The sequence below is a fragment of the Eptesicus fuscus genome, chromosome 21 (assembly GCF_027574615.1).
Source record: "Eptesicus fuscus isolate TK198812 chromosome 21, DD_ASM_mEF_20220401, whole genome shotgun sequence".
Taxonomy (NCBI): domain Eukaryota; kingdom Metazoa; phylum Chordata; class Mammalia; order Chiroptera; family Vespertilionidae; genus Eptesicus; species Eptesicus fuscus.
This window is the reverse complement of record NC_072493.1, coordinates 12,851,272-12,877,361: the sequence shown is the minus strand read 5'-3', so window position 1 is coordinate 12,877,361 and position 26,090 is coordinate 12,851,272. Positions and strand designations below refer to the sequence as shown.

At 54.5% G+C, this 26,090-nt stretch overlaps 1 protein-coding gene across 3 annotated transcripts; it reads right to left on the bottom strand.

Moving 5' to 3' along the window:
• Nucleotides 1-22: 22 nt before the first annotated feature.
• SLC12A4 (solute carrier family 12 member 4) lies at nt 23-23,707 on the bottom strand. Of its 3 annotated transcripts, none has more exons than XM_008139933.3 (24): nt 23,538-23,707; nt 18,263-18,357; nt 16,649-16,780; nt 12,249-12,395; nt 12,110-12,164; nt 10,052-10,182; nt 8,569-8,810; nt 8,207-8,421; nt 7,518-7,682; nt 7,125-7,223; nt 6,791-6,848; nt 6,270-6,444; nt 5,726-5,844; nt 3,731-3,829; nt 3,195-3,314; nt 2,881-2,985; nt 2,465-2,633; nt 2,018-2,213; nt 1,750-1,919; nt 1,518-1,649; nt 1,331-1,438; nt 990-1,177; nt 748-881; nt 23-582 (listed from the first exon to the last, which is right to left on the bottom strand). In XM_008139933.3, the coding sequence occupies exons 1-24, from the start codon at nt 23,650-23,652 to the stop codon at nt 491-493; spliced, it is 3,261 nt and encodes a 1,086-aa protein (XP_008138155.2). In that variant the 5' UTR covers nt 23,653-23,707; the 3' UTR covers nt 23-490. The 3 variants fall into 3 exon arrangements, with proteins under 3 accessions (XP_008138155.2, XP_054566860.1, XP_027998982.2); XM_054710885.1 differs by lacking the exon at nt 23,538-23,707 and adding an exon at nt 21,839-21,877; XM_028143181.2 differs by lacking the exon at nt 2,881-2,985.
• Nucleotides 23,708-26,090: the final 2,383 nt, after the last annotated feature.

Sequence of the window (26,090 nt, the reverse complement as noted above, 5' to 3'; positions counted from 1 at the left end):
AACAGAGCCTGGGCAGCAGGAGGCCCAGAAGCACACAATGTTTTATTGAAAAAGTCAGGCTTCAGCTGGCTGGCTCCATTAAGCTCAGCTTGGTGGGGGTCCCTGCCCACAGTAGTCTGAGCCAGGTCTTCCTGCAGGTGGGCTGGGTAGGACCCCCTCCCTCGTCACCCCTCCCTTTCTCTCTGATGGTGACATCCCAACAATAAATATTCAATAAATAGCATTCCTGGGCTGGCTGCTTTCAAACCCAATGTCAGCCCCCACCAGTCTTCTCCAGGCCTCCTGGGATGCTGATTGGGGGCTGGGGTTGGGGGAAGTCCCTAAATCTCTCAGGGTCCTTTAGGACCCTGGATCCCTCTCCATTGCCAGGCCCAGGCCCAATCTCCAAAGCTGGATCTAGGGCAGGGCCAGGCAAAGCAGGACTGGCAGATGGGTGCTAGAGGGGGTGTTACCCTAACACCTCCACTCTAGGCCACAGTCTATATGGGGCTCAGGAGTAGATGGTGATGACTTCACGGCCACCGCCACGAACCAACAGCACACGCTCAAGGCCCTCAGTCAGCACCTCCAGGAACTCCATGTCTATAGGTCATCAGGTCAAAGAAACAGCATCAGGACCAAAGGGTACCCAGGAAGTTTGGGCATCAATCAGAACTGAGGTGACTTGGAACACCGCCCCCAGAAGCACCCAGAGTAACCTCACATGCTATCCACCTCCTCACTGCTGGCCTCTCCACAAAAGGATACAGTTTTCATCACCCTCACTGTTCTTGGGTGGGCCGGGCATGTTCAGCAGGACCAGGCGGGCATCATGGGAACGTGTGACAATGACTTCATTGAGCTTCACGGCAGTGTGCATGCGCCGCACATTGGACTGGTCCCTGCAGGTAACGTAGCTGATCATGGGCCCTACCCCTGGCCCACCCACAGAGCTTGTCCACCCTCCGCCCCAAGGCCCCAATGTGGCTGGGTCTCTTTGTTGCACTCACGGCTTAATATGCACCAGTTCTCGGAAGTTGTCAGGGGCATGGCTGGGGTCCCAGGGCTCAGCCGTCATGTACTTATCCCGTGTCCATGTCATCTGGATCTTGTCAGCCCCAGCTGCAGACTCATCCTCCTCATCAGAGTACAGGCTCTCCAGCCTTAAGGCTGAGTGCCGGTCCTTGACCAGCTGGGCCTGAAGAAAATTAGAGGAGGTGGCCTCAGTGGCAGGGGAAAAAGAGGACCTGGTTGCAGGGACATAGGCACCGACATGCCGATGCCTCCATCTGATGGTGTCTCCAAAGGCCTGACCCAGCCACCTGCCCATGCCCTGAACTAGGCCACTGACTTCTCGCTCCCGCTCAGTCTTGGTCAGCCTCATCTGCCGCAGCATCTGGGACCGCTGCTCCATCATCAGTGTCCGCTCATAGGTATATGCAGAGATGTCGCTATTGTGCTGGGGAGAGGATGGGCCGTGAGAACTGAGCTGTGCGGGGCAGGGTATCCACAGGGCCACATGGGGGTGGGCGGCTCACCATCTCCACCACCTCCACCTCTGCCTCAAGGCGTAGGTGGTACAGGAAGACGGCCAGATCCTTCTTCATCTGGATGCTATTGTCATCCATCTGGGCCACGGTGAAGATGCGCATCCGGCACTTTCTCCAAACCTATGGCAACAGTGCAGTTGGGTGTTTCAGTCACACCCCACCAATCCAAGGGCCCAGCCCTCCTCACCCAGGTGTACCCCCTCCCCCCCCCCCGGCATACCTTGTGCTGGCGCAGCAGGAAGGGTAAGAGCATGAGCATGCCGCCATCATGCACGATCCACCACACGTCAATGTGGCCCTCCAGGTAGCGCTCGTGGTTGCTGGGGTAGAAGGCAATGTTCTTGGGCACAAGCAGGGCCAGGTGGGCAGCTGTGGTGCAGCGCACGGTGTCTGGGGAGGAGGGACACTGCTGACTGCCAGCCTGCAGCCCTGCTTTCACTTGAGTCCTGGCCCCCGTGCCTGAGCCCAGATCCTGGCCCCTTACGCACCAATGAAGGTCTTCCAGGCACGTGGGTCCTCACTCTGTCGCCAGCCATAGGGCCAGCCCAGCACCACGGAGTTATGCCTCATGCCGCCCAGGCCGCAAGACTGGATGAGGTGGGCCAGTCCCTCACGCACCTTGTTGGCTACCACCACCTGGCAGAAGCCCTTTACTTTCTCAATCTCCATCATGTTCTTGATTGTCTGGGGGGAACACACCAGGCTCAGAAGTCAAGGCCATCAGCATTCCCTCTGCTAGGGGTGGGGGAGGGGAGGAGGCAAGATGTCCACCCAGAGGCCATGTTTTTAAGATGGGACACGCCACCCTTGCTTCAGCTCTTAGGTGGCAGCACTGCTGTCCACCTGGCTGGCCAGAACTGGTCCCCTCCCCTGTGTGCCAGCTGTAGCCTGGACACTGGAGTCTGGCTCGGCTCTGTGCTCCCTGCAGCAGGCACCTGCTCAGCGGCCTGGGCCTCGCCATAGCTCTCCAAGAAGCTTCCCTGGATGACAGAACCAACGATGGTCAGGCCTTTGCCGGCCTTCAGCTGAGAGGCGAAGGTGAGGAGCCGCGGGTATTTCACGTGAAGGTCCTCGTCCAGCTTCAGCAGCACCAGCAGCTGCGGCCTGCAGAGCCAGATAGTGAGGCAGCCTGAGACCAGGGCCAGAGGTGTCCAAGGAGCCACTTTTCTCCTTTCCCTCTCGATTCACAGGCTCCCACAGGTTTGGGGAGCAGAGATCCAAGGGCACCCCTGGCCACCCCAGGATGGGGAACATGAACCAGGAAGGAGAGCCAGCACCTCTCAACTGTCCCACCCTCAGAGTGCCCCCTGAGAACTTCGAGTGGCCTTTGCCAGTCTGGGTGTGAACTCACCGCCAGTTCTTGGTGTGAGGAGGCCCCTCCTCTAGCCGCAACAGTGCATAGCGGGCAGCACTCAGGGACAGACCTCGGATCCCGTCACCCCATTCCTTCTCAGCCCTATAGAGGCCACCATAAGTTGGTGAGCCCCTGGTCCCACTCAGGGGATTCTGTCCAGGTATAGTGAGATGGAAGGGGGCCAGGCCCTGAATCAAAGCCCCCCACCTCCCAGCCCCACACCTATGGTGGCTAGCGGATAGCTCAGCTTCCCCCAACCCAACATACAGACCACCCCACTTGCCCCAACCAGGTGGCAACCCCTCACTTACCCTTGGTACTCAATGTACTTGTAGATCATGCCAGCAATGAGCATGGCGACCAGCGCATAGTACCAGGAGGAAACAAACATAAGGGTCAGGCAGAGGCTCATGCCCAGGAAAGACAATGCCCTGGGCCAGAGAGTGGGGAAGAACAAGAATCAGGGGAAAACCAGGACGGCCCCAGACCAGTGGTCGGCAAACTCATTAGTCAATGCAGCCAAATATCAACAGTACAACGATTGAAAGTTCTTTTGAGAGCCGAAAACCGACTTCTGCGCATGGGCCATGAAGTTTCAATCGCACTGTACGTGTGCGCCCGCACGTGGTATTTTGTGGAAGAGCCACACTCAAGGGGCCAAAGAGCCGCATGTGGCTCGCGAGCCACAGTTTGCCGACCACTGCCCCAGACCAAGCCCCCAGCCCCCAATTTCTCACCAATAGCAACTGCAGCCCAGGAAACTCAAACCCCATCCTGAATGGGTCTCCTGGTTTCCCCATAGCACTTATGTCAGAGGACTTGGTTCAGGAGTCCAGTTGGTGCTCACCAGTGATAGTATTTGAACCGGGGCCGCCAGTTGGGAGTCCTCAGGAGCGTCTGCACAGCACAGGCCAAGTTCACAAACAGGTAACACATCAGAAAGAACCTGCACCACAGGGGCTGGTTGGTACAGAGCGGCCACCTTGGCAGCCGGGTACCTGATGTCCCTGCCATGCATGGGCTGAGCCAGGTGCTTACAGCCTCACAGCCCTCATTCCCATGCCCGAGGCAGATGGGGCTACTGCACAGGAGTCCTCAGAGCCGGGGCTTAGGCAGGGGTGAGGGACCTTTTTTCTGCCAAGGGCCATTTGAATAGTTACAACATCATCTGCTTACTATTATTCACTTAATATAAATTTATATTGCTGTGAAAAAAGCTCCTCGATTTATTGAACTTCGAGTCCCACCTGTGGTTGCCTTGGCAGGGCCAGATCAAATGTTTTGCAAGCCATATATGGCCCACGGGCCGGACGCTCCCCATCCCTGGCTTAGAGGATGGGCAACTGTGCACAGGCAGAGGAGGCAGAGGAAGAGCGAGTGGAGAGCTGTGAGAAAGGACGGGCCTGGGAGAGCTCAGTGTCTGGAGATGGCCACACAATTTTCAGGCCCCTGGCCTGGTGACCAGTTGGCTTAGGGGCTATCGTGAATGTGGGGAGGAGAAGGTAGGGAGAGATAATGAGGGCCAATTTGAAGACACTGAATTAGAGACACCTGAGGAAACCGTAGGAATGTAGGAGATTTGGACATGAGCAAGGCCTGTTGTGTGAACCCTCTAGGAAGAGAGCTGAGAGCAGAGGGCTGACAGGAGGGGGCGCCAACTTCTACCCTCAGCTGGCTGGAGAAGGACAGACAAAAAGGCAGAAGGACTTACCAGAAAGGGCAAGTCCAGGGGGCAGGGACTCCCATGAGGGGGAGTGGTCAGTCCCAGCAGGGCTGCCCTAAAGAGCCCCACGATAAAGACTGAGCTATGCCCTAGCCAGTTTGGCTCAGTGGATAGAGCATCATCCTGTGGACTGAAGGGTCCCAGGTTCGATTCCAGTCAAGGGCACATACCTCAGTTGCAGGCTCCTCTCCGGCCTGGGCCCTGGACAGGGTGCATGCAGGAGGCAACCAATCGAAGTGTTTCTCTCACATCGATATTTCTGTCTTTCCCTCTCTCTAAAAATCAATGGAAAAATATCTTCGGGTGAGGATTAAAAAATAATAAATAAAGACTGAGCTATATCCTCTGGCTTAGGGAATGAGAAGTCGCCACCCAAGACGGCTGTGGCAAGAACAGATTCAGTGTGCACTATGTGTGGGTGAAGTTGGGCAGTAGTGGGTGGAGGTGTGTTGGGAGGAGACAAGAGATCACTGTGGCCTGGCAGTGGCTGGGAGGTGCTACGTCGGGGGGAGGGGGGCCTGTCAGGCCTACAGGCTGAGTGGGGCAGTGAAAGGTAGTCTCATCATAAGCAAACAAGCCAGAGAGAACACTGGCAGTGGAGTAAGATGTGTGAGGAGAGATGGAGCGGGCCCCAACAATGGCAGCAGTGAACACAACCACCACATGAGCTCTGTCTCAGGGACCTCTGGAAATTGCCACATGCTGACCACTTCCTGAGGACACTGGCAGACTCCAATGCCCAGCTGATTCCAGAACTTTAAAAGCAAACAACTCTGAAGACAGACGGATGGGGCAACGGTGGTTTCAAGGTGCCAGGGACTGGGTGCCTGCCCTGTCCAGGAGTGGAGAGTAGTCCCCTGCCTGCTCGGGAGTCTCCCACAGAAGGTGTAGGACCTGTTGTCTCTTCTGCATAAATATCAGGCTCATATCTAAATGCAGAGGTAGTCTGAGCTCTGCCAGGCACACATCTGCCCATACACCCTGACATGTGTCCCAGATGCACCCTCAACACCAGACAGGGTCACAGGGAGGTGCTGGGGCCCCTGGCTCATGGGGTGCTAAGGGTTCAAGGAGCCTTTCCCAGGACCATCCCTCTGCCCTGCCCTGGCCCCAGCTCACATGGATAGAATGGGGGCCACCATGTCGAGGGAGGCGATGAGGATGCCCAGCTCAGCGATGAGTGCCGTCAGGAGGAGTGCCCACGTCGGTTCACCATTTGCCTTCCCGTGGCCAAATACCTGCACGCACCAGGGTCAGTGGGGTCAGCAAGGGAAGAAGTTGATCCCATTACCCCCATTCCACACCTCGAGTCACAAGCTACAGCTTGGCCTCCAGCATCCTCAAGTCCCTCCTCTGGGGCTCAGGCCATACCCATGCCTTTCCCAATAGGTTCCACAAGTTTCTCTGCCCCCTACCTCTCCAGGCCTCTCTGCTCTGAATGAGCCATAGATCGGCCATGAGAATGCTGGGCCCAAGCTGCTCTGCCAACAGCAGGGCAGAGCCAGAGCCAGGATAGCTCTCAGCAACTCCTCGTGCTGGGCTTTGTGGCCCTGGGGTCACTAAGGGCCCCAGCAGAATATAATGCATCTGCATCCCTGCCCTCCACCAGTGGGAGGGGCCAGGAGCACCCAGCTGTGGGGCTTGGGGGTACAAAAGGGCTCACACGGAGGAAGGGGATGATGTTGTCCTTGGCGATGGCCTGCAACAGGCGTGGTGCCCCAGTGAGGCTCTGTAGGCCGGCGCCACAAGTTGAGAAGAAGGAGCCGATGACAATGACCCAAGGCGAAGGCCAGGCCAACGTGCCCACCACCAGGTTTCTGTTGACACCGTCGCCGTACCTGCAGGGGCCAGGCTTAGGCCATACACCATTGCAAAGAGCCCCCAAACCCTGGGTGAGGGATGTCAGGTCAGTAAGGATGGCTATGGTGAGCAGAGCTCCGGCCCCTCAGCACAGAAGTGCAATCTATCCGCCCCTATCCTTTCTCCTCATCCCAGCCCTGATTCTGATGTCACCATTCTCTAAGAAGCAAATTAATGGTGGGGCCTGACCCACCTAGTGGCACACACTACCGCTGGCAACCAGCAGCCTGGGAATATGTGTGGGACCACATGTTTGAGGGGGGCTGGTGTCAAAGGAGGCAAAAGCCAAGCCCACTGCCACCAGGAGGGGCCCAGCTCACTCACTTGTCCCGGAGCACCACACCCTCGATGCAGGCGCCGAAGAGAACCACGCTGCTGAAGTCTGTGCCGCGTCAAGGAAAGCTGGGCTTCCACGCCACTGCTGCCCCCACGCACTCCCCCACAGGACCACATGCCCCTGGCCCTCGCCAGAAGACTCAGCTGGGCACCTGCACCTGAGGGGTTTGTGCTGTGCACACACTCTAGTGTGTGATGTATGAGGGGAAAGGTATCAAGGTACACATGCACGTGGGATGTATCCGTGCATGCCAGCTGGTGACATAGGAAGGCAAACACCTCTTGCTTCCCTTGCTGCTGCCCCAGGCCTGAGAAAGGATACACACAAGGGAGGTTGTAACAATGGCCAGAATGGTCCCCACCGGGATGGACTTCTGGGCGTCTCGGAGGTCACCGGAGCGATTTGAGCCAGCCATGATGCCTTAAAATAAGATTCCCTTAGGGCAGTGGTCGGCAGGCTCATTAGTCAACAGAGCCAAATATCAACAGTACAGCGATTGAAACTTCTTTTGAGAGCCAAATTTTTTAAACTTAAACTTCTTCTAATGCCACTTCTTCAAAATAGACTCGCCCAGACCGTGGTATTTTGTGGAAGAGCCACACTCAAGGGGCCAAAGAGCCGCATGTGGCTTGTGAGCCGCGGTTTGCCGACCACTGCCTTAGGGGCTCCCCAGGAGAGGGGGCAGGGCTGGGAGGGTGGGCGAGAAGGGCTTACCTGTCACAGAGGGGAAGAAGATGCCAACCAGCACAGTGAAGGATGTGGCAATGTCAGCCACCACGTACAGGGCCAGATTCTCCTTCAGGCCAAGGGCATCTGTGGAGGGCAGCCCGTGCTTCTCCACGACCTCACCCTTCTCCAGGTAGGTGCTCCACAGGTTCTCTGCAGGGGCAGCAGCATCACCACGGCAGCCCACCTACGTCCCAGGGGGGCTTAGGGCAGCCCAACCAGAGGCTGCACTGGGGGCTCGGGGGCAGCTTCAGCCCAATGTCTGCAGCATCAGCCACAGAGGAGAAGCTGTCTGGCTAGAAATCTGACAGGCAAAGGTTGCTGAAGCCAGAGCCCTGCCACTGCCTGCCTCCTAGACAGAAGCCCTTTATGGCTCCTGGGAGAATAATCCAGGCAGCGTCAGGGGCTGGTGACTGGGGAGAGAGGGGCTGCCAGAACTTTCCGGGGGCTGCTGCAGGCCTGGGACACGGGCCAAACAGGCTCTGTTCACCCAAAACCTAGCTGCCAGGAGCCAGGCTGAGAGGACACCGCTGGGCCTGGAAGGCAGCCAGACCTGCCCCCCCTATTCCTGAGCTGGCCACACAAGGACGGCTCTGTGATCCATTTTCCTTCCCATGCTCATTCCCTGCCTGCTGCTCAGCCCGGGGGTCAGGAGCAGGACAGGAGTGAGGACGCACCCTGGAGCACGCTGGCGGCTGCACCCGGGATGCCGGGGATCTCGGTCACATTGTTGAGCAGGAAGTAGGGATCACAGGAGTCAGTGGTAAGGTTGGAGCTGTGGCAGAAGAGGCTCCATAGCCGGGTGGCCACTGTCTCATTATCCACCGTGACTGTCTTGGCACAGATGTCAAACTGGTCCCGGGACAAGGTCCTGTTGCCCAGCATACACACTCTGTGGGGAGGGGCAAGTGTCATCACCTGCTCAGTTGGAGATCCCAACCTGCCTCCACCCTGCAGACTCTAGGACTCAGGGCATCAAAGGCCATCTACTTGGGAGGGATGTCAGTGCAATGCCTGGATGTATTCCCAGATTACTTACGGAAACACGGGAGGGTCAAAAATAGACTTGATGCCCCCGGCATAGATGGACAGGATGGAGATGATCACACAGGCCAGGAAGAGGGAGGCAAATTTGTTCACATACTTGACCCCAACAAACACCACCAGGGTCATAAAGGTTAAAAAAATGGTCCCATACACTCGCATATTGTTCAAGGTGGCACTCGAAGAGTCGTGAGTGTCTGTTGGGTGAAAAATAGCAGCTGGCGGAGCAATATAAGTCTGAAACAAGAGACAGATATAGAAGGTTCAATTTTCCTATTTGGAGAGTGAATCCCATCTTTTTTTTAAAGAGTATCCAGAAAAAGCCAGTCACAAAAGACCACATACTGTATGATTCCACTTATATGAAATGTCCAGAATAGGTACCTCTGATGACAGACAGAAAGCAGATTAATGGTTGCCTAGGGCTGGGGGAACAGAGAGTGACTACTACCCAGTATGGATTTTCTGGAGTGAAGAAATTTCTAAAATTCATTGTGGTGATGGTTGCACAGTTCTGTGAATATACTAAAAACCTTTAAAGTCTATACTTTAAATGGGTAGTGAATTGTACAACATGTGAACTATATCATAATAAAGCTGTTATTTAAAAAGGATCCAGGCACAGGAGTGAACTGGGATCACTAAACAGCCAAAGTGGACAGTTTGAGCAACAAAATAAATAATGATAGTGCTGGATCGTGAACCAAGAATAAAATAAATAGCCAGGAGTCCAAACTGATACAAATACATGAGTGAATAAATAAATAAATGGAGAAAAGGACAAATTTTCTTTACAGAGGAAACTCAAATAATAAATGTAGGAATGTGGGAAATACAAAAACAAAAGTTATAGGAGAAGGGTCCACACTACAGGCAGAGGACCTAGAGATGGGACTAGCCAGGTGGTTCCTCTAAACATCTCCTACTGTCTGGGTCCCCCTTGATTCCCACCTACCAGCTGGGGCACTTCAGTGGGGAGTGGGAAGCTGAATCAGAACACACATGGGGCTCACAGAGGGGGTACTGACCTCCAGACAGGGTCCTGTGGCTACTTACCCTGATGTAGGGACAAGGATAAGGTGGGTCTGAAGGGACTTGGTACAGAGGCCTGGGGGAGACAGACCTGACTAGAGCCCACACATGCCAGGAGGCAGGCTCTGCATCACCAGCAAGATCTGTCACTAAGTCAAATGCAATGGTTTACAGATCACCTGCCACTGAAATGGGGCCTGGGTGGATGGAATATCCAGGGCCAAGATGAAGGCTGCCAGGCCAGGCCCCTTCCCTGCGTAACCCAAACTGGCAAGGGATTGAAGGGGAGACTGGCTTGTGCAAAAGATCTTTCTCCCTCAAGAAGGCCTCCCACATTATAAGCCCTAGACCCTGGCCAGAGGTGAAAGGAGCGCGAGCAGCCTGGGCCTACGGGAAAGGGACTGTTTGGACAAGAGCAGAGTTGGCCGGGCCTTAGCATGACTCACCAGTAAGATCTCAATTGCCCCCAGGATGTACATGGCTGCTGCAAACGTTGTTCCCAGGTAGAAGCACAGGCCCACAGCACCTCCAAATTCTGGCCCCAGTGAGCGGGAGATCATGAAATAGGAGCCCCCAGCTACAACAGAGAAAGTGTACACAGGTCAAGGTCAAGGCTGGTTCTTCTTCAAGGCCATCTCCTCTCCGACAACTCCTCACAACCACCCAGAGGGACAGGAATGAATTTTCCCATTGAGAGACGAGCAGAAGGGTTGGGAGATTTGCCTAAGGCTGCATGGTTAGTAAGTGGCCAGGCTAGAATTGGATCCCACTCCCATCCGACTCCAATGCCCAGCAAAGCCCAGTGAAATGACTATTTTGCTAGGACCACAGCATTGCCTAAGTGGCCCACTGTCCCCCACCTCCCTGCACTTAGGCCAGTCCCCACAGCCTCCTCTGTCTGGGTGCCTCCTATCTGAGAACACCTGCCCCCTCCTAGGGCTGTGTCTGTTAGTGTGATCCCTCCAGACCAGGGCAGGGACTGTGTCTGGTCTAGTTCTTTGTCCTTAGGGCCGCTGGGTGAGTGTCCACGGCTGACTCTCCTGCCCTGAGTCTGTGCTTCCATCGGAGTCTAACATCCCTGGTAAGACTGACAGAGTCGACACTGGGCCCCGGGACCAGCGAGGGCACAGGGGACAATAATCCCAAGTTGCTAGTTAAATTTGCTCTTGAGAAAATGTCTCTGGTGAAAAACCTGGGAACAGGGATCAAAAAACTTTAAAAAGGTTAATCCCTTTCATGCTGTTATCCCACCACCAGGACCCTCGCCTAAGGGAGCTGCCAGGGGTGGGAACAGAGATTCCTGTGCAAAGCTGTTCACAACAATAACAACAGTGAAAAAGAGCAGAACCTAAGAGTAGAAAAATAATCACATAAATTAGATAATACCCTATCAATTCTACTAAAAAAAATAAACTTTCCCTAATATTTTGGGAAATACACACACACACACACACACACAGATTTTGGGAAGAACGATATACTAATACTTTACAAGACCCTAAGGCTAGTCGTTACGAATTCAGGATGGTAGGATTATGGGTACTTTCAATTTTCCTTTCTATATTTTTATGCACTTTTAAACCTTCTTATGGGTAAACATATATTACACCCCCTCCCTCCCCATTTAATCCTAATACAAATAAAACCGTCATTTTAAAAAAAGGATCCAAACACAGCCCTGGCCGGGTGGCTCAGTTGGCTGGAACATCATCCATACACCAAAAGGCTTTGGGTTTGATTCTCAGCCAGGGCACAGACCTGGGTTTCTGGTCTGACCTGTGGCCCCAATGGGGCATGTGCAGGAGGCAACCAATCGATATACCTCTCTCACATCTTTCTCTCTCTCTCCCCCCCGCCCCGCCGCGCCCCCCCCCCCCCCCCCCCCCCTTCCTTCCACTCTAAAAAAAATAAATCAATGGAAAAAATATCCTTGGGTGAGGATTAACAACAAATTTGAAACATAACAAAAAAGCATATCCTTGGGTGAGAATTGAAAAAAAAAGGATCTAGAAACAGACACAGAGGAGCCACTCTGAGTAGCTAAATGCCCAAAGTGGAACAGTTTGAGCAACAAAATAAATAATGAAGTACTGGATTATGATTCAAAGAATAAAATAAATATCTGGGAGTTCATACTGATATAAATAGATGGTTGAATAAATAAATAAACAGCATATCTGAAAACCAAGTCCAATCTCATCATCCCTGCTGAAGACCCTCCGCACTGCCTATCCTGGGAGTGATGGAGGGTTTTCGGCACCACATCCCCTTTTTTCTCAGCCCCAACCCCCTTTTAAACAAAGGAACAAACAAACAAAGGAACAAAACACAACAAATATCACAGACTCTGCCGAGCAAGTTCCTAAGCAATGCAACTGTCATGGGTTCAGGGACTAAGACCCCAGTAAAGAACTGCTTTGGGAGCGGGAGCAATAGGGTTCCTGGTTATGTCACGGTGGATGCTGGACCCATACCCTCAACAGACCGGGGTGGTGCTCACCCACCTGGAACCACTCCATTGGTGGCGATGGCGCTCATGGAGATGGCTGTCAGCAAGGTCTGTGGGAAGGAGGGCCTAGGTGAGCATTCAGCTGGGCAGGCTCTGTGGGCAGCCACGGCCCCCGCCCCAGCTAGGATACTCACGCAGCAGCAGCAGATGAGCACAATGAGGAGGGCCTGCAGCACACCGGCTGTGCCCACCATCCAAGTCAACCGCAGGAAGAGGATCACCCCGAAGATATTCTGCAGGCAGGGTAGGTACACCCCCATGAGGGTGCCCATGCTGGGCGCCTACAGAGCAGGAGGGGAGGAGGAAGTATAGAGCATCAGAGGGGCCCACATGCATCATGGAAGGCCAGCCCCAATCACTCAGCAGTCCCCAGGTACCCTGAGTGGAGCCCTGGGGAGTGCAGGGGTGGGGTGACAGCTAGGGTGTCTATGTTGACCTTTATATATAAAGACAGCTGGGTACTGGGAAGGTATAAAACCTGATTCTTTTCAAAATGCCACATGTGAGCTTTAAGCTCGCCTCCCCCTCAAGGTACTGCCCCCTTCCCTTCCTCTCTTCTATTAAACTTCTAGAAAGAGAGGTCTGTTTTGGATCCCCACCTTCTCACCCAGGAGGCCCCATGTCACCCAAGCCAGAATCTAAGAAGTTGCCCCTGGTCTCCCCTCGGTCCAACCCCCGACTCCAGTCCAGGTGGACACCAAGTCCTATCCAGGCTGCCTCTCAAGCTGCCCTTAGACCAGCCTGCTTGCCTCAGCCTTGAACCTGGAGCACTTGAACCTTGGAGTCCCTTGAACCTGGAGCACTACACTTGGAGCACCTGGATGGTGCCTGTCAACCTCTCCATACTCCAGCCCACTCCGCTGCCAGAGCAGCTCTAGAAAACCAAGTCCAGTCTCATCATCCCTGCCAAAAATTCTCTGCACTGCCTATCCTGTAATCCACGGTATGGGATAGACTCCCTGGCTTGGGCCACCAGGTACGCCCCATCCCTTTAATGTCAGTTCCAGTCTCCGATGACATGGGTTCCTCACAGCCTCTGAACCAGGGCATGTGCTGGACTTGGCCTAAGAAGATCATGCCTCAGTGCATGGCAAACTTCTCTTCAGTTAAACCTTCAGGAATTTTAATTGTGTTGCCTCTTCCAGGAAGTTCCTCTGGGTTGCCTTATGTAGAGTTGGCACTTCCTCTTGCATCCCCTCAGCATTTTTTAAAAAATATTTTATTGATTTTTTACAGAGAGGAAGGGAGAGGGATAGAGAGCTAGAAACATCAATGAGAGAGAAACATCGACCAGCTGCCTCCTGCACACCCCCTACCGGGGATGTGCCCACAACCAAGGTACATGCCCTTGACCGGAATCGAACCTGGGACCCTTCAGTCCGCAGGCCAGCGCTCTATCCACTGAGCCAAACCGGTTTCAGCTCCTCAGCATTTTTTAAAAAATACATTTTTATTGACTTCAGAGAGAGAGAGAGAGAGAGGGAAGAGATAGAAATATCAATGATGAGAGAAACATGGATCAGCTGTCTCCTGCACCCCCCCGACTGGGGGTCGAGCTGCAACCCAGGCATGTGCCCTGACTAGGAATCGAACCCAGACCTCCTGGTTCATAGGTCGATGCTCAACCACTGAGCCACTGTGGCCGGGGCCCCTCAGCATTTGATATACCCTTCCATCATAGTGATCACTAACTGTTCACTGGAATGTATCATGACAGAGACTTGGCTTATTCAATACTGTATCTCCAGCAGGCCCTGCCGGGACCCAAAAGATGCTCCTGAGCCTAGTGAGTGTTGCCTTGGAAGGGCCTTAGGATAATGTGTTGGGAAAATCCTGCATAGAGTAGAGACTCAAGGTTGAAGGGCAGGTGAAGAAGGTCTGATGGGCATAGGCAGGCAGGATTTCTCAACTATCTAAGGGCAGAGTAGGGGCCAGCTGGGAGGCCAGGCAGAGGCTGAAGCATAGAGAGAGGCAGGGCAGGTGCCTTCTTGAGCTCTCCTGAGTGCAGCCCAGGGTAGTGGGGCCTTAAGAGCTTTCACCAGCATCCCAGGAAAGCCTGCTGTCCTGGAGCTAGTGTGGGAGAGAGAACTGTGTCCACAGAAATGCTTCTAAAGGGTCCAGGTCTAGGGCAGGATCTATGTGCAACCTAAAGGACCACAGATGGGCCCAATAAGAATGAATGGTCCCCCAAATTGTCCTGCACAGCCCTGGCGGCATGGCTCAGTTGGTTGGAGCTTCATCCCATGCATCAGAAGGTCGTGGGTTTCATTCTCAATTGGGGCGCCTACAGGAGGCAACTAATTGATGTATCTCTCTCACATCAATATCTCTCTCTCCCTTCCTCCCTCTCTCTCTAAAAAATAAATAAATAAAAAATAAATAAAATTATCCTGCCCTAACTGGTTTGTCTCAGTGGATAGAGCGTCGGTCTGGTCGGCCTGCGGACTGAAGGGTCCCAGGTTCGATTCCGGTCAAGGGCATGTACCTTGGTTGCGGGCACATCCCCAGTAGGGGGTGTGCAGGAGGCAGCTGATCGATGTTTCTCTTTCATTGATGTTTCTAACTCTCTATCCCTCTCCCTTCCTCTCTGTAAAAAAATCAATAAAATATATTTTTTAAAATTATGCTGTACAGTACAGGTGACAGATATACCTCATATGGGCTCTGTCTGAGCCATTTTCAGAGGCCCTAGACCACTCAGTGCACAGTGACAGCTCCCAGCCTCAGCCAACTCCAGGCTGAGTCACTCTGGAAAAAAGGCAGTGTGGGAAAGGGCGGGGCCAGAAAGGCTTTTTGCATCTCCAAATAACCTTTGGCAGCCTCAGAAGGTCACAGGGTAGAGCCGAGAGGAGCGGCTGCTATGGAGAGGCTGCCTAGGGTCTTGGTAAGGTCTGATTAGAGGCCCGCCCTTCCTGTCTGAAGCCTTACTTTTCTCCGGCCCGGTCAGACCCGCCCTGTATAATGACCAGAGCTTAGTGGCTCCAGCTCCCTAGCTTCCCTGTAGACTTGACCAGGTTCCTCTTCCCTCCAAGGAAAAACTATTAGAACTGAGACACAGGGCATCCTCTCGCATGCTTACTCTAGGGCCAGGCGAGCTGGGCCGGTAAGCTAAGGCTGGACCCCAGCGTCCTCACAGGCTCCTCATAAGGCCAAGGGACTATGGTCCTTCACCGACCCAGGCTTCCTTCCGACACTTGTTGAGATGTGTACTAGCCTTAGGGACCTTTTTACTGACAACCACCAGCTCCCTGGACTTGGCCTTAAGGGACAGAGAAGAGACACTTACCCAAGGATCCTACCACCCACTGAAGGCAACACTTTCGGAGGGTGAGACCTCTATGCAGGGCTGAATAGGGATAGCCAGAGATAGGGTTCTCTGCTATCTGCAGTCAAAAAATGCCAGCAAAATCACAACCAGTAGGATACGGTGGGGTCAGGTCTATGTGACCTCAGATCTCAGCTGCCCTCTCTGAAGTATGGGCTGATTGGTCTCCCAGAGAGGCAGGTGAGGTGCACATCAGCCCCCCTCAGCAAGGCCCAAAACTCACAAGCAGGTCTGAGGCTGGGGACCCAGCTTATCCTAACTAAGAGCTCTTTCTGCATCTCCAAATAACCAAGATACTACAGCTAATGCCAGACCTAAGCTCCTTCCAAACCACAGCTGCTTCCCAAACCTCAGGGAGTCAGTAGGTGGAAAGGGAGGGCTTTTCCCCCCAGCCATTAATTAGACTGAGCCCCCTCTCACAAGGGAGCTAAACAAAGATGTGTGAAGTCATCCTGAGGAGAAAGGAGAGCTAAAGGGCCGCAGGCCTGAATAGGGAACAGAAAGGGGGCCAGGAAGCCCCAAGAAGCAGTGTTATGCTCCTATCACCCCCCCATCCAGGCGCTCAAGGAACCCATGGGCTATTGGAGCGGTCTGCCAATGAAGCCAATACAGTGAAACAGAAAGGTTTGGTTACTTGTTCTAGGTCACACAGCCCAAGGGACAACCATGCTCCTGGTTCCAAAGGTAACAACACCCTTCTCCATCTTGATGCGATGCCAGTAATGTGGCCTTCTACATAGTCACATATCTCACAATAAATCCCCAAACGTGTCTCCCAGTGTTTCACGTTGATCTTACCTAGCTCAGTCATCTTAGGCAAGTTACTTAATACCCCTGACACTCAGTTTCTTCATCTGTAAAATGGGGATAATAATAGCACCTGCTTCACAACTTTGTTGTGAAATGACCTGCAAGAACCTAGGCCCACTGCTTGGCATGATGCCTCCCACAGAAAGGGCTGAATAAAAACAGCTGTCACTCTCATTTCTGAGGGCCTCCCTGGTTCTCTACCCGCTCCGCCCCCTTGAGGGACTCCTCCTTAGCCCACCCCTTGAAGCCTCCTTGAACCCAAGGCACTCTGTCCATCCTCCATGCTCATCACACTTGGCACCCACTTTCCCTGGGATGCTCACAACCATGTGGGGAATCTGTCAATTCCGTCTGTCTTCCCAGGTCCTCTACCCCCTCTGCTGCCCTTGACCAGCTCACCTTGGCTGTTCTCCGGCGGGCAACCTCCCCACTTTCAGCTTCCTCATGTTCCTTGGCGCCCTGCGTGAGGTTGGTGTAGCTGACGAGCTTGCCCAGAAGAGATGATACCTTTGGGCGGATGTCCAGCTCTTCCTGTAAACAGAGCCACAGAGCGGTCTGGCAATGGGCCCAGCTGGCACCAGGCTACCTAAGTGTAGCCAGCAGCCTGGACTCTGGCCCCTTGCCAAGCCCTGAGGCAGGCCTGGGCCTGATCCCAGCTCCTGCCTGGGGAAGCCCAAGCCAGCCAACTGGGCAGGTGTGGGCACCACACCCCAGCATGCGGGACTCAAAAGCTCAGCCCAGCGGCTGCTTCTCTCGGCCACACCTTGGCTAGTCACTACCAACCCATTTGTGAAACCTACCTGCCTCGGGGGAGAGGGCAGGGCAGGGCTAGCAGACAGGCGAACGGCACACTTCATCCTGCCTGTTCTGCCTGGCCACCTCCCAGCTATGACTGGGCCTCTGGGACTCACATTTGCCCCTAACTCTCTGACAAAAAAGTGACCCCTTGTCACTTCTGAGAACCAAGGAAGTCAAAAGAGAGATGTCTGGGATAAGCAAAGTCTCTTTTATTTGCTCTAACTCTGGTCCTTTTAGATGGTCCGTCTCCCCCGCTCCCCAATCCCCCACCCTTTCAATCCCTAAAGTTGGATCCTGGCCCCCTAACCCATCTTCAGGTGGGGCTAAGTCAAGATCTTTGTTTCAGAAACTTGCTGCTTTTCCAAGTCAGGAGGCTTCCCAGGCTTCAGAATTCCCAACCTCCACCTGGGTCTAGGCTTTCCTGCTCCTGAGGCTTCTCCAGCACCTTGTCTCCACCTACCTATGCCCATCTTTAGTCTGTTAGCTCCCTTCTGACCCTACACAACAAGGAGAAACTGGTTTGGAGTGGGCAGTGAAGATGCAGGTCTTTGGGGGCATATGGAGATTGAGGAGCCTATGAAACTTCCTTGGGGGCAGCTGAATGTGTGGGTCAGAGTTTACGGGCCTAATCCATGCCCCGAATCCAGACCCAACTTCTGAGTTTGGGTCTGAAAAGGATAAAATTCAAGTTCAGAAGCACTGAATTGGGAATGTTTCCAGAGAGGTGTCCACTGAGGCGCAGATGTGGAGAAAGGGGGCAGATTCAGTGAAAAGGACCGGGCCTCAGTGAACTTGAGGGGGACAGGGTTGGAAGAGCCAACCAGGAAAGGCAAGGAAGAGTTCACAGGAGAGGGAAGGATCATGGACTAGGAGGAGTCCTAGAGTGAAGGAAACAAAGGAAATCCTGAGGTGAGCAATCCTGAGAGGTGGTCATCTTGCTAAGAGACTGCATCAAAGTCACCAGTGGATACCCTGGAGGTGGTAACGAGGTGTAGTTGTGAGTGGCCTCTAGGGAAGCAGTGTCAGCTCACAGGGCCAGGGGAACCACAGCCTGGTTGCCAAGAAGGTGAGACACACAAGAGGAAACTGGAGGAGCCGAGACATAAAGAGGCACAACTGTCCAGCCTGCCTGCTTAGCGATGGCTTGGGTCCCCGCAGGCTCCTGCCTGCCCGCCTGCCTACCACACCTGCGGCCCAGAATGGCTCCTCAGCTACCTCAAACAGTGCCAGGTTCCTGTCGTAGTATTCGTTTCCTCTGGAAGCCTCCAAGGGACAAAGGAAAGGGCTGTTCTCTCTGTGGTTGCCATGTCCTGTGGAGAGAGAAGGACAGAATCCAGTCAGGGCTGCCTCCCGAGTCCTCAGGCTGCTCCGCTGGCTCCCAGCAGGCCCGCCCACAAAACATCATCTCTGTGCAGCACTTTCGGGAGTCAGTGTTAGCAGGCTGGGCCTCAGTTTCCCCATCAAATCCCACCAGTCTCCTTGAAGAGCCAGTTATGGCAGAGTGGCCAATGACCAAAATGCAGCGCATCATTTCCTCCAGCACAGGGAACCGGTGTGAAGGCCCCAGACACGCTCGCTCGCTGGGGCACGTGCACGTGCTAACACCGAGGGGCGGAGCCTCCGGGAGGAGTGTGGTCCTGAATTTGCTCGCCCTCGGACCCCCGCCCCCCACTCCCATTTGTAATACCCAGTGAGACAGGCGCCAAAGCCTCGGTGTCCTCCGGGCCTGCCCAGGTGCTGCCCTCCAGGTAGATGAATCCGCAGAGAGCACCATCGCCCGCCATGGTCAAAGTCCACCTACTAGCTGCCCCACCATGCACTGCGCGGGGGCCTCCTGGAGGGCAGCCAGGGGCATGCCGGGAGGAGGGGCAAGCGGGAGGCTGTTCAGAGAGCGGAAGGGGGCGCAGGATGCTGTCTAGGGTGGTATTCCAAAGCTGGGCTGGGTGGGTCTGGACTGAGCAGGGGCTGCTGGCTGGAGCCGCCTGTTGGCCTCCCTGGCCCAGGTGTCGGCTGCTTGCCCAGATTAGGTGCGTGGCCTATCAGTACCACCTCCCCCCCACCCCCCCACCCCCAGGTGCCTCAGCCTCAAGGAAAGCTCGCAGAAAAGAACCAGATCACCTTTTAAGTAAGCCTGCCTCAACTCTCAAAGCTTGGCTGATTTTTCAGGCTGCCCTGCTTTCGCACTCTTCCCTGTTTTCCAAACTGTCCCTTGTGAGTCTCGGCAGGTGACGTTCCCAACTTCCCATCAAGCAGGCCGAAGGCACCCAGTACTCCTTTTCTAGTTGCTAGGTGGTTGTTTTTTGTTTGTTTTCCCCTCCCTCCAGACAGTCTGGTAGCTGCGGACCGTGGTTGGAGGCCTCAGGGCCAATGGGAAGCTGACATCTTGGTTCAAAGAAGCCAGGTTGGTGTTGCAATGACTGGCAGCAGTGCTGGCCTGGTGTATGGTGATGGAGGTGGCAACAGAAGTGTCGTCACTGACCCAGACTAGTGGGGTATTCGGGCCATTCACTGACCGTACCTGGTCTTGTAAGGACTACCTACCAACCTTATCTGGTTAAATAGTCTATAATTTCATTTCTCTTGTTTGCAGCTAAGAATGCTGAATGATGAATCCTCCTTCGTCTGATACATCCTCTTGCCATCGGTATGAGACTTAACTTGCCTTCTCTAAGCCAACAATTACTAAACAGGTGCTGCTCTGGAGATTATTACCCAAGGAGATTGATTGACAGGTAAAGCTGATGACAATTTCTGAGGCAAAGTCCACTCTTCTTTCAAACAGAATGTGAAAATAGGACATCACCTCATCTAGGAACCTGGACTATCTAAGCGAGCCAAGCCGCTCAGTCCCACAGTCTACAAGGCTGTGTGCAGGCCAATGCCAATGGCACAACTGACAAAGGCAGCAGGAGGTCAAAGCCTTGTGGCGTCACATAGCTCCTCAGACACCCTATGGTATTTATTGTGCCCTCGAAGCTTGTTCAGGATCAAGATAAGGAGCCACAAGAAAAATCTGAAAACCCAGAGACATTGCCTATACATTGATGGCCCTTCAGTGAGAAGCCTCTGAAAAGTACACTTGGATTTTTGTGACAAAACGTGTCACCCCTGAATAAGTCAGATGCTTAATTTTGTCAGAAAATGGCAGCTATAGAGCTCATATTTTTTCCCTTTCTGCCGTGGCTGCCAGAAATTTCCAAGCTATTTTTTTTGTTAATCCTCACCCGAGGATCTTTTTTCCCCATTAATTTTTAGAGCAAGTGGGAAGGAAGAGGAGAGACAAAGAAACGCCAATGTGAGAGAGACACATCAATTGGTTGCCTCTCGCATGCACCCCAACCAGAGCTGGGGATCAAGCCTGCAACCAAGGTACATGCCTTTGACCTAAATTGAGCCTGTGACCCTTCAGTCCACAGTCTGACGCTCTATCCACTGAGCTAAACCATCCAGGGTTCTCTAAGCTAAATTTATTCTTTAGTTGCAGTCACCATCTGCGTTATCTCAGAGTCCTTACCCCATTCCTCTGCATAGTTTTGATTTTTCTGAGGATAAGTCCTTTGGGGAGACACTAAGGGGCGGAGCCTGCAAGGAGGGTGGTGACATCTCTTCTGATCCTTTGTGAGGTTTGAAATAAATTCTAAATTATTCTAACATCATTCACTGCAGTCTGCCCTACCATTGTTGCCTTGTCTCTGAGGAGACTGAACTAGTATCCAGAAAACACAGAGCCAGGCACAAAACAGTTCCCCAAAACTGGCTGTGGACGGTCCTCCATGTCCCTTCAGCCATGACTCCAGCACTTCAGAGCCCTTCCAAGGGTTGCCTCTAGGCCTCATCACAGCAACCCTCCAGGAAATACCATTTACCCCCTTTTAGTAGCAATGAAAGTAAGCTCAGAGAGATTCAGAGGCAAGGTCACTCAATGAGAAGGGCTTAACTTGGGTCCCAGGACTCACCAGAACCAGGTAGGAGCTGAGCTACAGGTTCCCCAAATCCCGTTCTAGGCCCCAATCCATCCTAGGATGCACCCCGGGGGGCAGTACGAGATGTTAACTAGGGAAGTGTCTGGGGTCTGCAATTTGGCCCAGGTGCACATACCCAGGGCTCTGGTGTTGAGATGGCTGGCATGCTGGCTTGGATTCCTGACCCTCCCTCTCTGTGACTAAGGGCAACTTGCTTACCCTCTCTGTGTTGTTTGGCATCCTCTTCTGTTAAGTAGAGATCATAACACCCACTCTTCTAACTGCCCAGATGCATCAGAAAAGGGACAGTTGGTGCCAGACATCCATCCAGCAGGCATTTCTTAGAATTCCCTAAAGCCTCATTATAAGGACAGCTCCCACGAGACTATGGGAATATGTGTATGTGTGTGTGTGTGGGGTGCTCTAAGCAGTGTCTGGGTGTCTGTACTGCCCTCAGCTATTCCAAAAATTCCACGGCAGGTCTGGGCATGCCTGCCAGACTGAAGCTGCTCAGATACCACCTGAAATCCCCAGGGAACCAGAGCATGCCATGGGCCTGGGGGCTGCCTGTGAAGTACACATATATACGTATTCCTGGCTGCAGCTGTGAATGCACTAGCGGCAGATGGGTATCCAGGTGACACTTCTGATCCCTGTGCTCACAGGCATCTGCCAGGGGTACTAGAACCTCTACGCACAGCCCTTGGAGCAGAGGCATGGACCTTTAGAGATTCAAGTACCAGGCTGGGGGTACCCCTGAGATGGATCTGAGGCTTTCTGTGCCCCCAACCCTTTGCAGTCCCCACCAAGAGGGGTCATAATCACTCACCAGGGCGCGGAGTGTCCCCCATACCGCATACACAGCCAAAGAGTGAGAGGAGGAAGGGTGATGTGGGAGGAGCTGGCCCAGCCTGGAGGGACCTGGCAGGACTCAGCCAATGTGACTCCAGGTCCCTCTAGTCACCCTGTGAGAGGCCAAGGCGGGGCCAGAGACTAGGCTCAGCTTTGCCTGCCCACTGGTCCAGGCTGATCCTAGGGATGCAGCCCAGCGCAGCCTTGGGGAGAGAAAGCCTCCCAGAAGTAAAGGGAGCAGGGATGTTGGCTCCTGCCCTGACCACTGGAACAAAGCTAGGGGCAGGTCAGGGCACCAGGGTTGGGGGCTGGGGTGTGTGCACCAACATGGCTGTCAAGCCTGTAAAATCCCATGATGTCCAGCAGCCCATGCCACTGGTCCGTGCCATCTCCCTACACGGCAACCAGGTGACGCACATATAGCCATCACCCACATCAGGTACGGGTCATCTCAGTCATGTCACCGTCACGAACAATTCAAGAGCTAGGTCAAAATCACATCACCTAACACATACCACCAACACACATGTTCTCTGCATATCTCCATTATGGTCGGTCACAGACTCAGGCATTTGTCATCAGTCATATCACCATTCTCATCACTGACACCTCTGCAGGAAAGTGGTCCTGAGAAGGTGCTACCTTGACCCTGCCTTCACCCTGTGATACCACACAGCTACACACTTGCACAAGCATAATGATACATGCATATGCCTCTATACATGCAGACACATGTTCTCAGCAGTGTCAAGGGTGGGCCCTGGCAAAGACAGCCATCTGGGGGCCTCCTGGAAAGAAATGGAGAAAGGGGCTTGGGGAGAGGCAGGCACCTGGGGGGGGGGGGGAGGGAGGAGGGGCTCACCTTCAGGCCCAGTTCTAATACCTAGGCTGAGTTAGGGAGCTGGAGTCTCCAACTCCGGGTTTGAATCCCCTGGTGCATATTATGTAATTGCTCTCTGACTCAGTCACTCCTTCCTAAGTGCGAATAACAGGACCTAACCCTGTGGGGGAAAGTGGTTGGATGAAGCGAGTTAATTCACGTAAAGCACCTAGACAAGCCTGGTTCCGTGTGAGTGCTCCTCGGATGCCCGCTGTACCTACAGATCTAAGCGGGATCCACACGAGTGCACTCACAGCCAGTTGGGTCCAGACCCCCTTAGCAGCACACCCCTCTCCCGCAGGCCGAGTTCAGGGAGGCACCGGGATGGGGGAGGGCAGGGGAGTCTCAGTGTCAGAGGCGCTGAAGTCCGAATGGGTAGGCGCAGCGAGAAGAGGCTGGAGGCGATCACAGAAGGTGAAGGGATTGGGGCTCGGGCAGCGGCTCTCCCAGCCAGGAAGAGCCAGAGATGGAGGCTCGCCGTTATGCACGCGCTCAGGGGCTCCCAAGGCCTCGCCTCTTTAGTCGGCCACGTCTGCAGCCCCCGCCCGCGGCCAGCAAGGGAGGAGCTGGGGTGGGGAGGGCGTCCCGACAGCGGGCGGGCCGGGGCCCAGGAAGATCGTGTCTGCGCTCGCGGAGCGAGGGACTGGCGGCGGCGGCGGCGGCGCAGACTAAGAAAAGTTGGACCCGCATCGACGTGTGCGCGATCGGGCCAGGTGTCTGCGTGAGCGCGGGCCCGCGTGGTCCGGTCCGCTCCCCTCCCGGTCCCCGCCAAGGCCCCATCCGGGCGCGCCCTCACCGTCAGAGTCATCCCGCTCCGCGCGCTCCCCGTAGTCCACCCAACTGAGCCCCTCGAGGTTGTCATAGTCGCCGCGCCGCGGCCCGTCCACCGGCACCACGGTGAAGTGAGGCATCGCACGCCCTCGGCCCTGCCTCTCCCGCCGCCCCGGCTGCCTGCCCAGCTGTCCCCGCCGCTCCGGGCCGGCGCACCCCGCCCGAACGCATTCCTCCCCGCTGTGCTCACTTCCTCCGCCCGCCCCCCGGGCCGCCCCTCGGGGGCGGGGAGCAGGAGGGGCTGGGCCAGCTCCTCCCCTAGGGGGCCCTGGAGTAGTGAAGCCCCTCTGGAGCGTGTAGTTCTAGTAGCTCCACGCCTTGGGGAGGGCCTGATTGCTGTGTGACCTTGGGTGAGGAACCGCCCTCTCTGAGCCCCAGAGGTGGTACTTGCTCAATGAGGACAGACGCTTCCACCTCTTGGGGTTGCCTGAGGACAACGTGAGGTGGGGTGCGGGGTGCACTGGCTCTGCGCTCTGTGCCTAGTAAACACTCAGCGACATTTCTCAGGGACAGGGGAAGATCAGCAGGACTGGCCTAGGATCGCAGAGGTCCTGCCAGCCCTACCCAGGGACTCCCGCCATTCCTCGGTATCCCCTATCCTCCATTTCCTCAACTCTGTTTCCCACCTCTCCTCTGAGTCCCTGGAAACCCAATCCCTGCGAAGGTCACCCCTTTCCGGCGGCGCCCCCCCTCCCCAGATGGAGGCAGCAGGGATTCTGGCCCCTTTCCCAGAGGCTGCTGCCGCATCCATGGCAAGGACACATGTCCCCCTAGCGCCCCCCCCCTCCCCCCCCCCGTCTTTGCCCCTTTGGGAGGCTACATTCTATTCTTTAGTCAAATTCTTTCATCTTAATTTTACTGTCTCACTTCCTGGGGGTTCCTTTAACCCTAATTGTTTACTTACTTGCTCTTAACTTTCCTTCCACTTTCTACAAAACTGCTTCAGATAACTTACACAGTTGGTTTTACTTTAACATCTTTATCTTTCTAGGTGTCCTTTCAGCTGTTCTCTATCAGAAAACCCCAGAGCCCATCTTACTTGTCTATCTCCATTTTTCTCCCCTTTCTGGCGCACAGGGCTTGAGAACATCAGAATTAGGTGTCTCTTCCCAACCAACCTCTGACAGCACCCTCTGACTGCCTCCTCTTCCCAGCCTCCAGCTCTAGGGCAGAATCAGCAATCAGAGTCCCTGGGCCTTGCCGGAGGGCCTCTGAGCTGACCACCGTTCTGGCCCCTCTCCCACAGTCTTCCCGGCCAGGGTTTGTCCGCTTAACTTCCTGTCCCCTCGTGCTGCCTTCAGTTGGCCATAGTAGCAGCCTTCCAAATGGACTTCTTGCTCTCTCCCCCACTCATGGTAAGCCACCTCTTTTTTGATTTTAATTTTTTTTTTTTTTTTACAGAGAGGAAGGGAGAGGGATAGAGAGCTAGAAACATCGATGAGAGAGAAACATCGACCAGCTGCCTCCTGCACACTCCCTACCGTGGATGTGCCCGCAACCAAGGTACATGCCCTTGACCGGACTCGAACCTGGGACCTTTCAGTCCGCAGACCGACACTCTATCCACCGAGCCAAACCGGTTTCGGGTGATTTTAATTTTTAATTGATTTTAGAGAGAAAGGAAGGGAAAGGGAGAGAGAAACACCTCTCAGCAGCCTCCCGCATGCCTCCCACAGGGACAGAGCCTGCAACCCGAGCATGTACCCCAACCGGGACTCAAACCAGTGACCTCTGGGTGCATGGGACAACAACCAGCCGACCTCGCTGTGCCACATCGGCCAGGGCTAGAGCCACCTCTTCTGAAGAGAAAGCCCAAGCTCTGCTTGGCCCACAAGTCCCTGCTTCATCTGGCTCCCGGGTCTCGACAGCTGCACTTCTCCCCATCCTCCTGCCCAGCCTCAACCCTTCTGTCTTTCACTTCCTCAAACTCAGGGAGTTTCTGCAAATCACTTGCTCTTCACTGACAGAATGCCTTTCAACCCTCTGTCCCAGCCTCACGGACCAAGCTCCTCCACACGGCGGAGTGCTCAGCCTGGAGCACCACCTTCTCCCCAGAAGACTTCTCAGGCACGGACCCTGACACCCCGCCTCGTCCTCCCTGGCTTGTGTTCCCCTGAGACACTTTCCCTCCAGAGTACCCACTGCAGGGAGAAGTGCCGTGCGGGGATCTTGGATTAATGTTTTTCTCGCCCACTAGGCTGTGGCTTTCACAAGGGCAGGACCCTTTCTGTCTTGTCACTTTGGTATCCTCAGTCCTTGGCCCCAGGGTGCGTGCCAGGGTGTAGTACAAGCCTTTAACAAGAGTGTCTGGGGTTTGTAATTTGGCCAGACACATGTTCTCAGCAGTGTTCACACACTGCCATCACACACCCGGCTTCTCTCCTCAGGGGTGGGGTCAGATGCTGTGTGGGAGAGATAGGCCACTGAAGCCCAACAGACAACCTTAGCTCTGGGGAATTCTGTGGCTAGGATACAACTTCCCCCATACCAGTGGTCGGCAAACCGCGGCTCGAGAGCC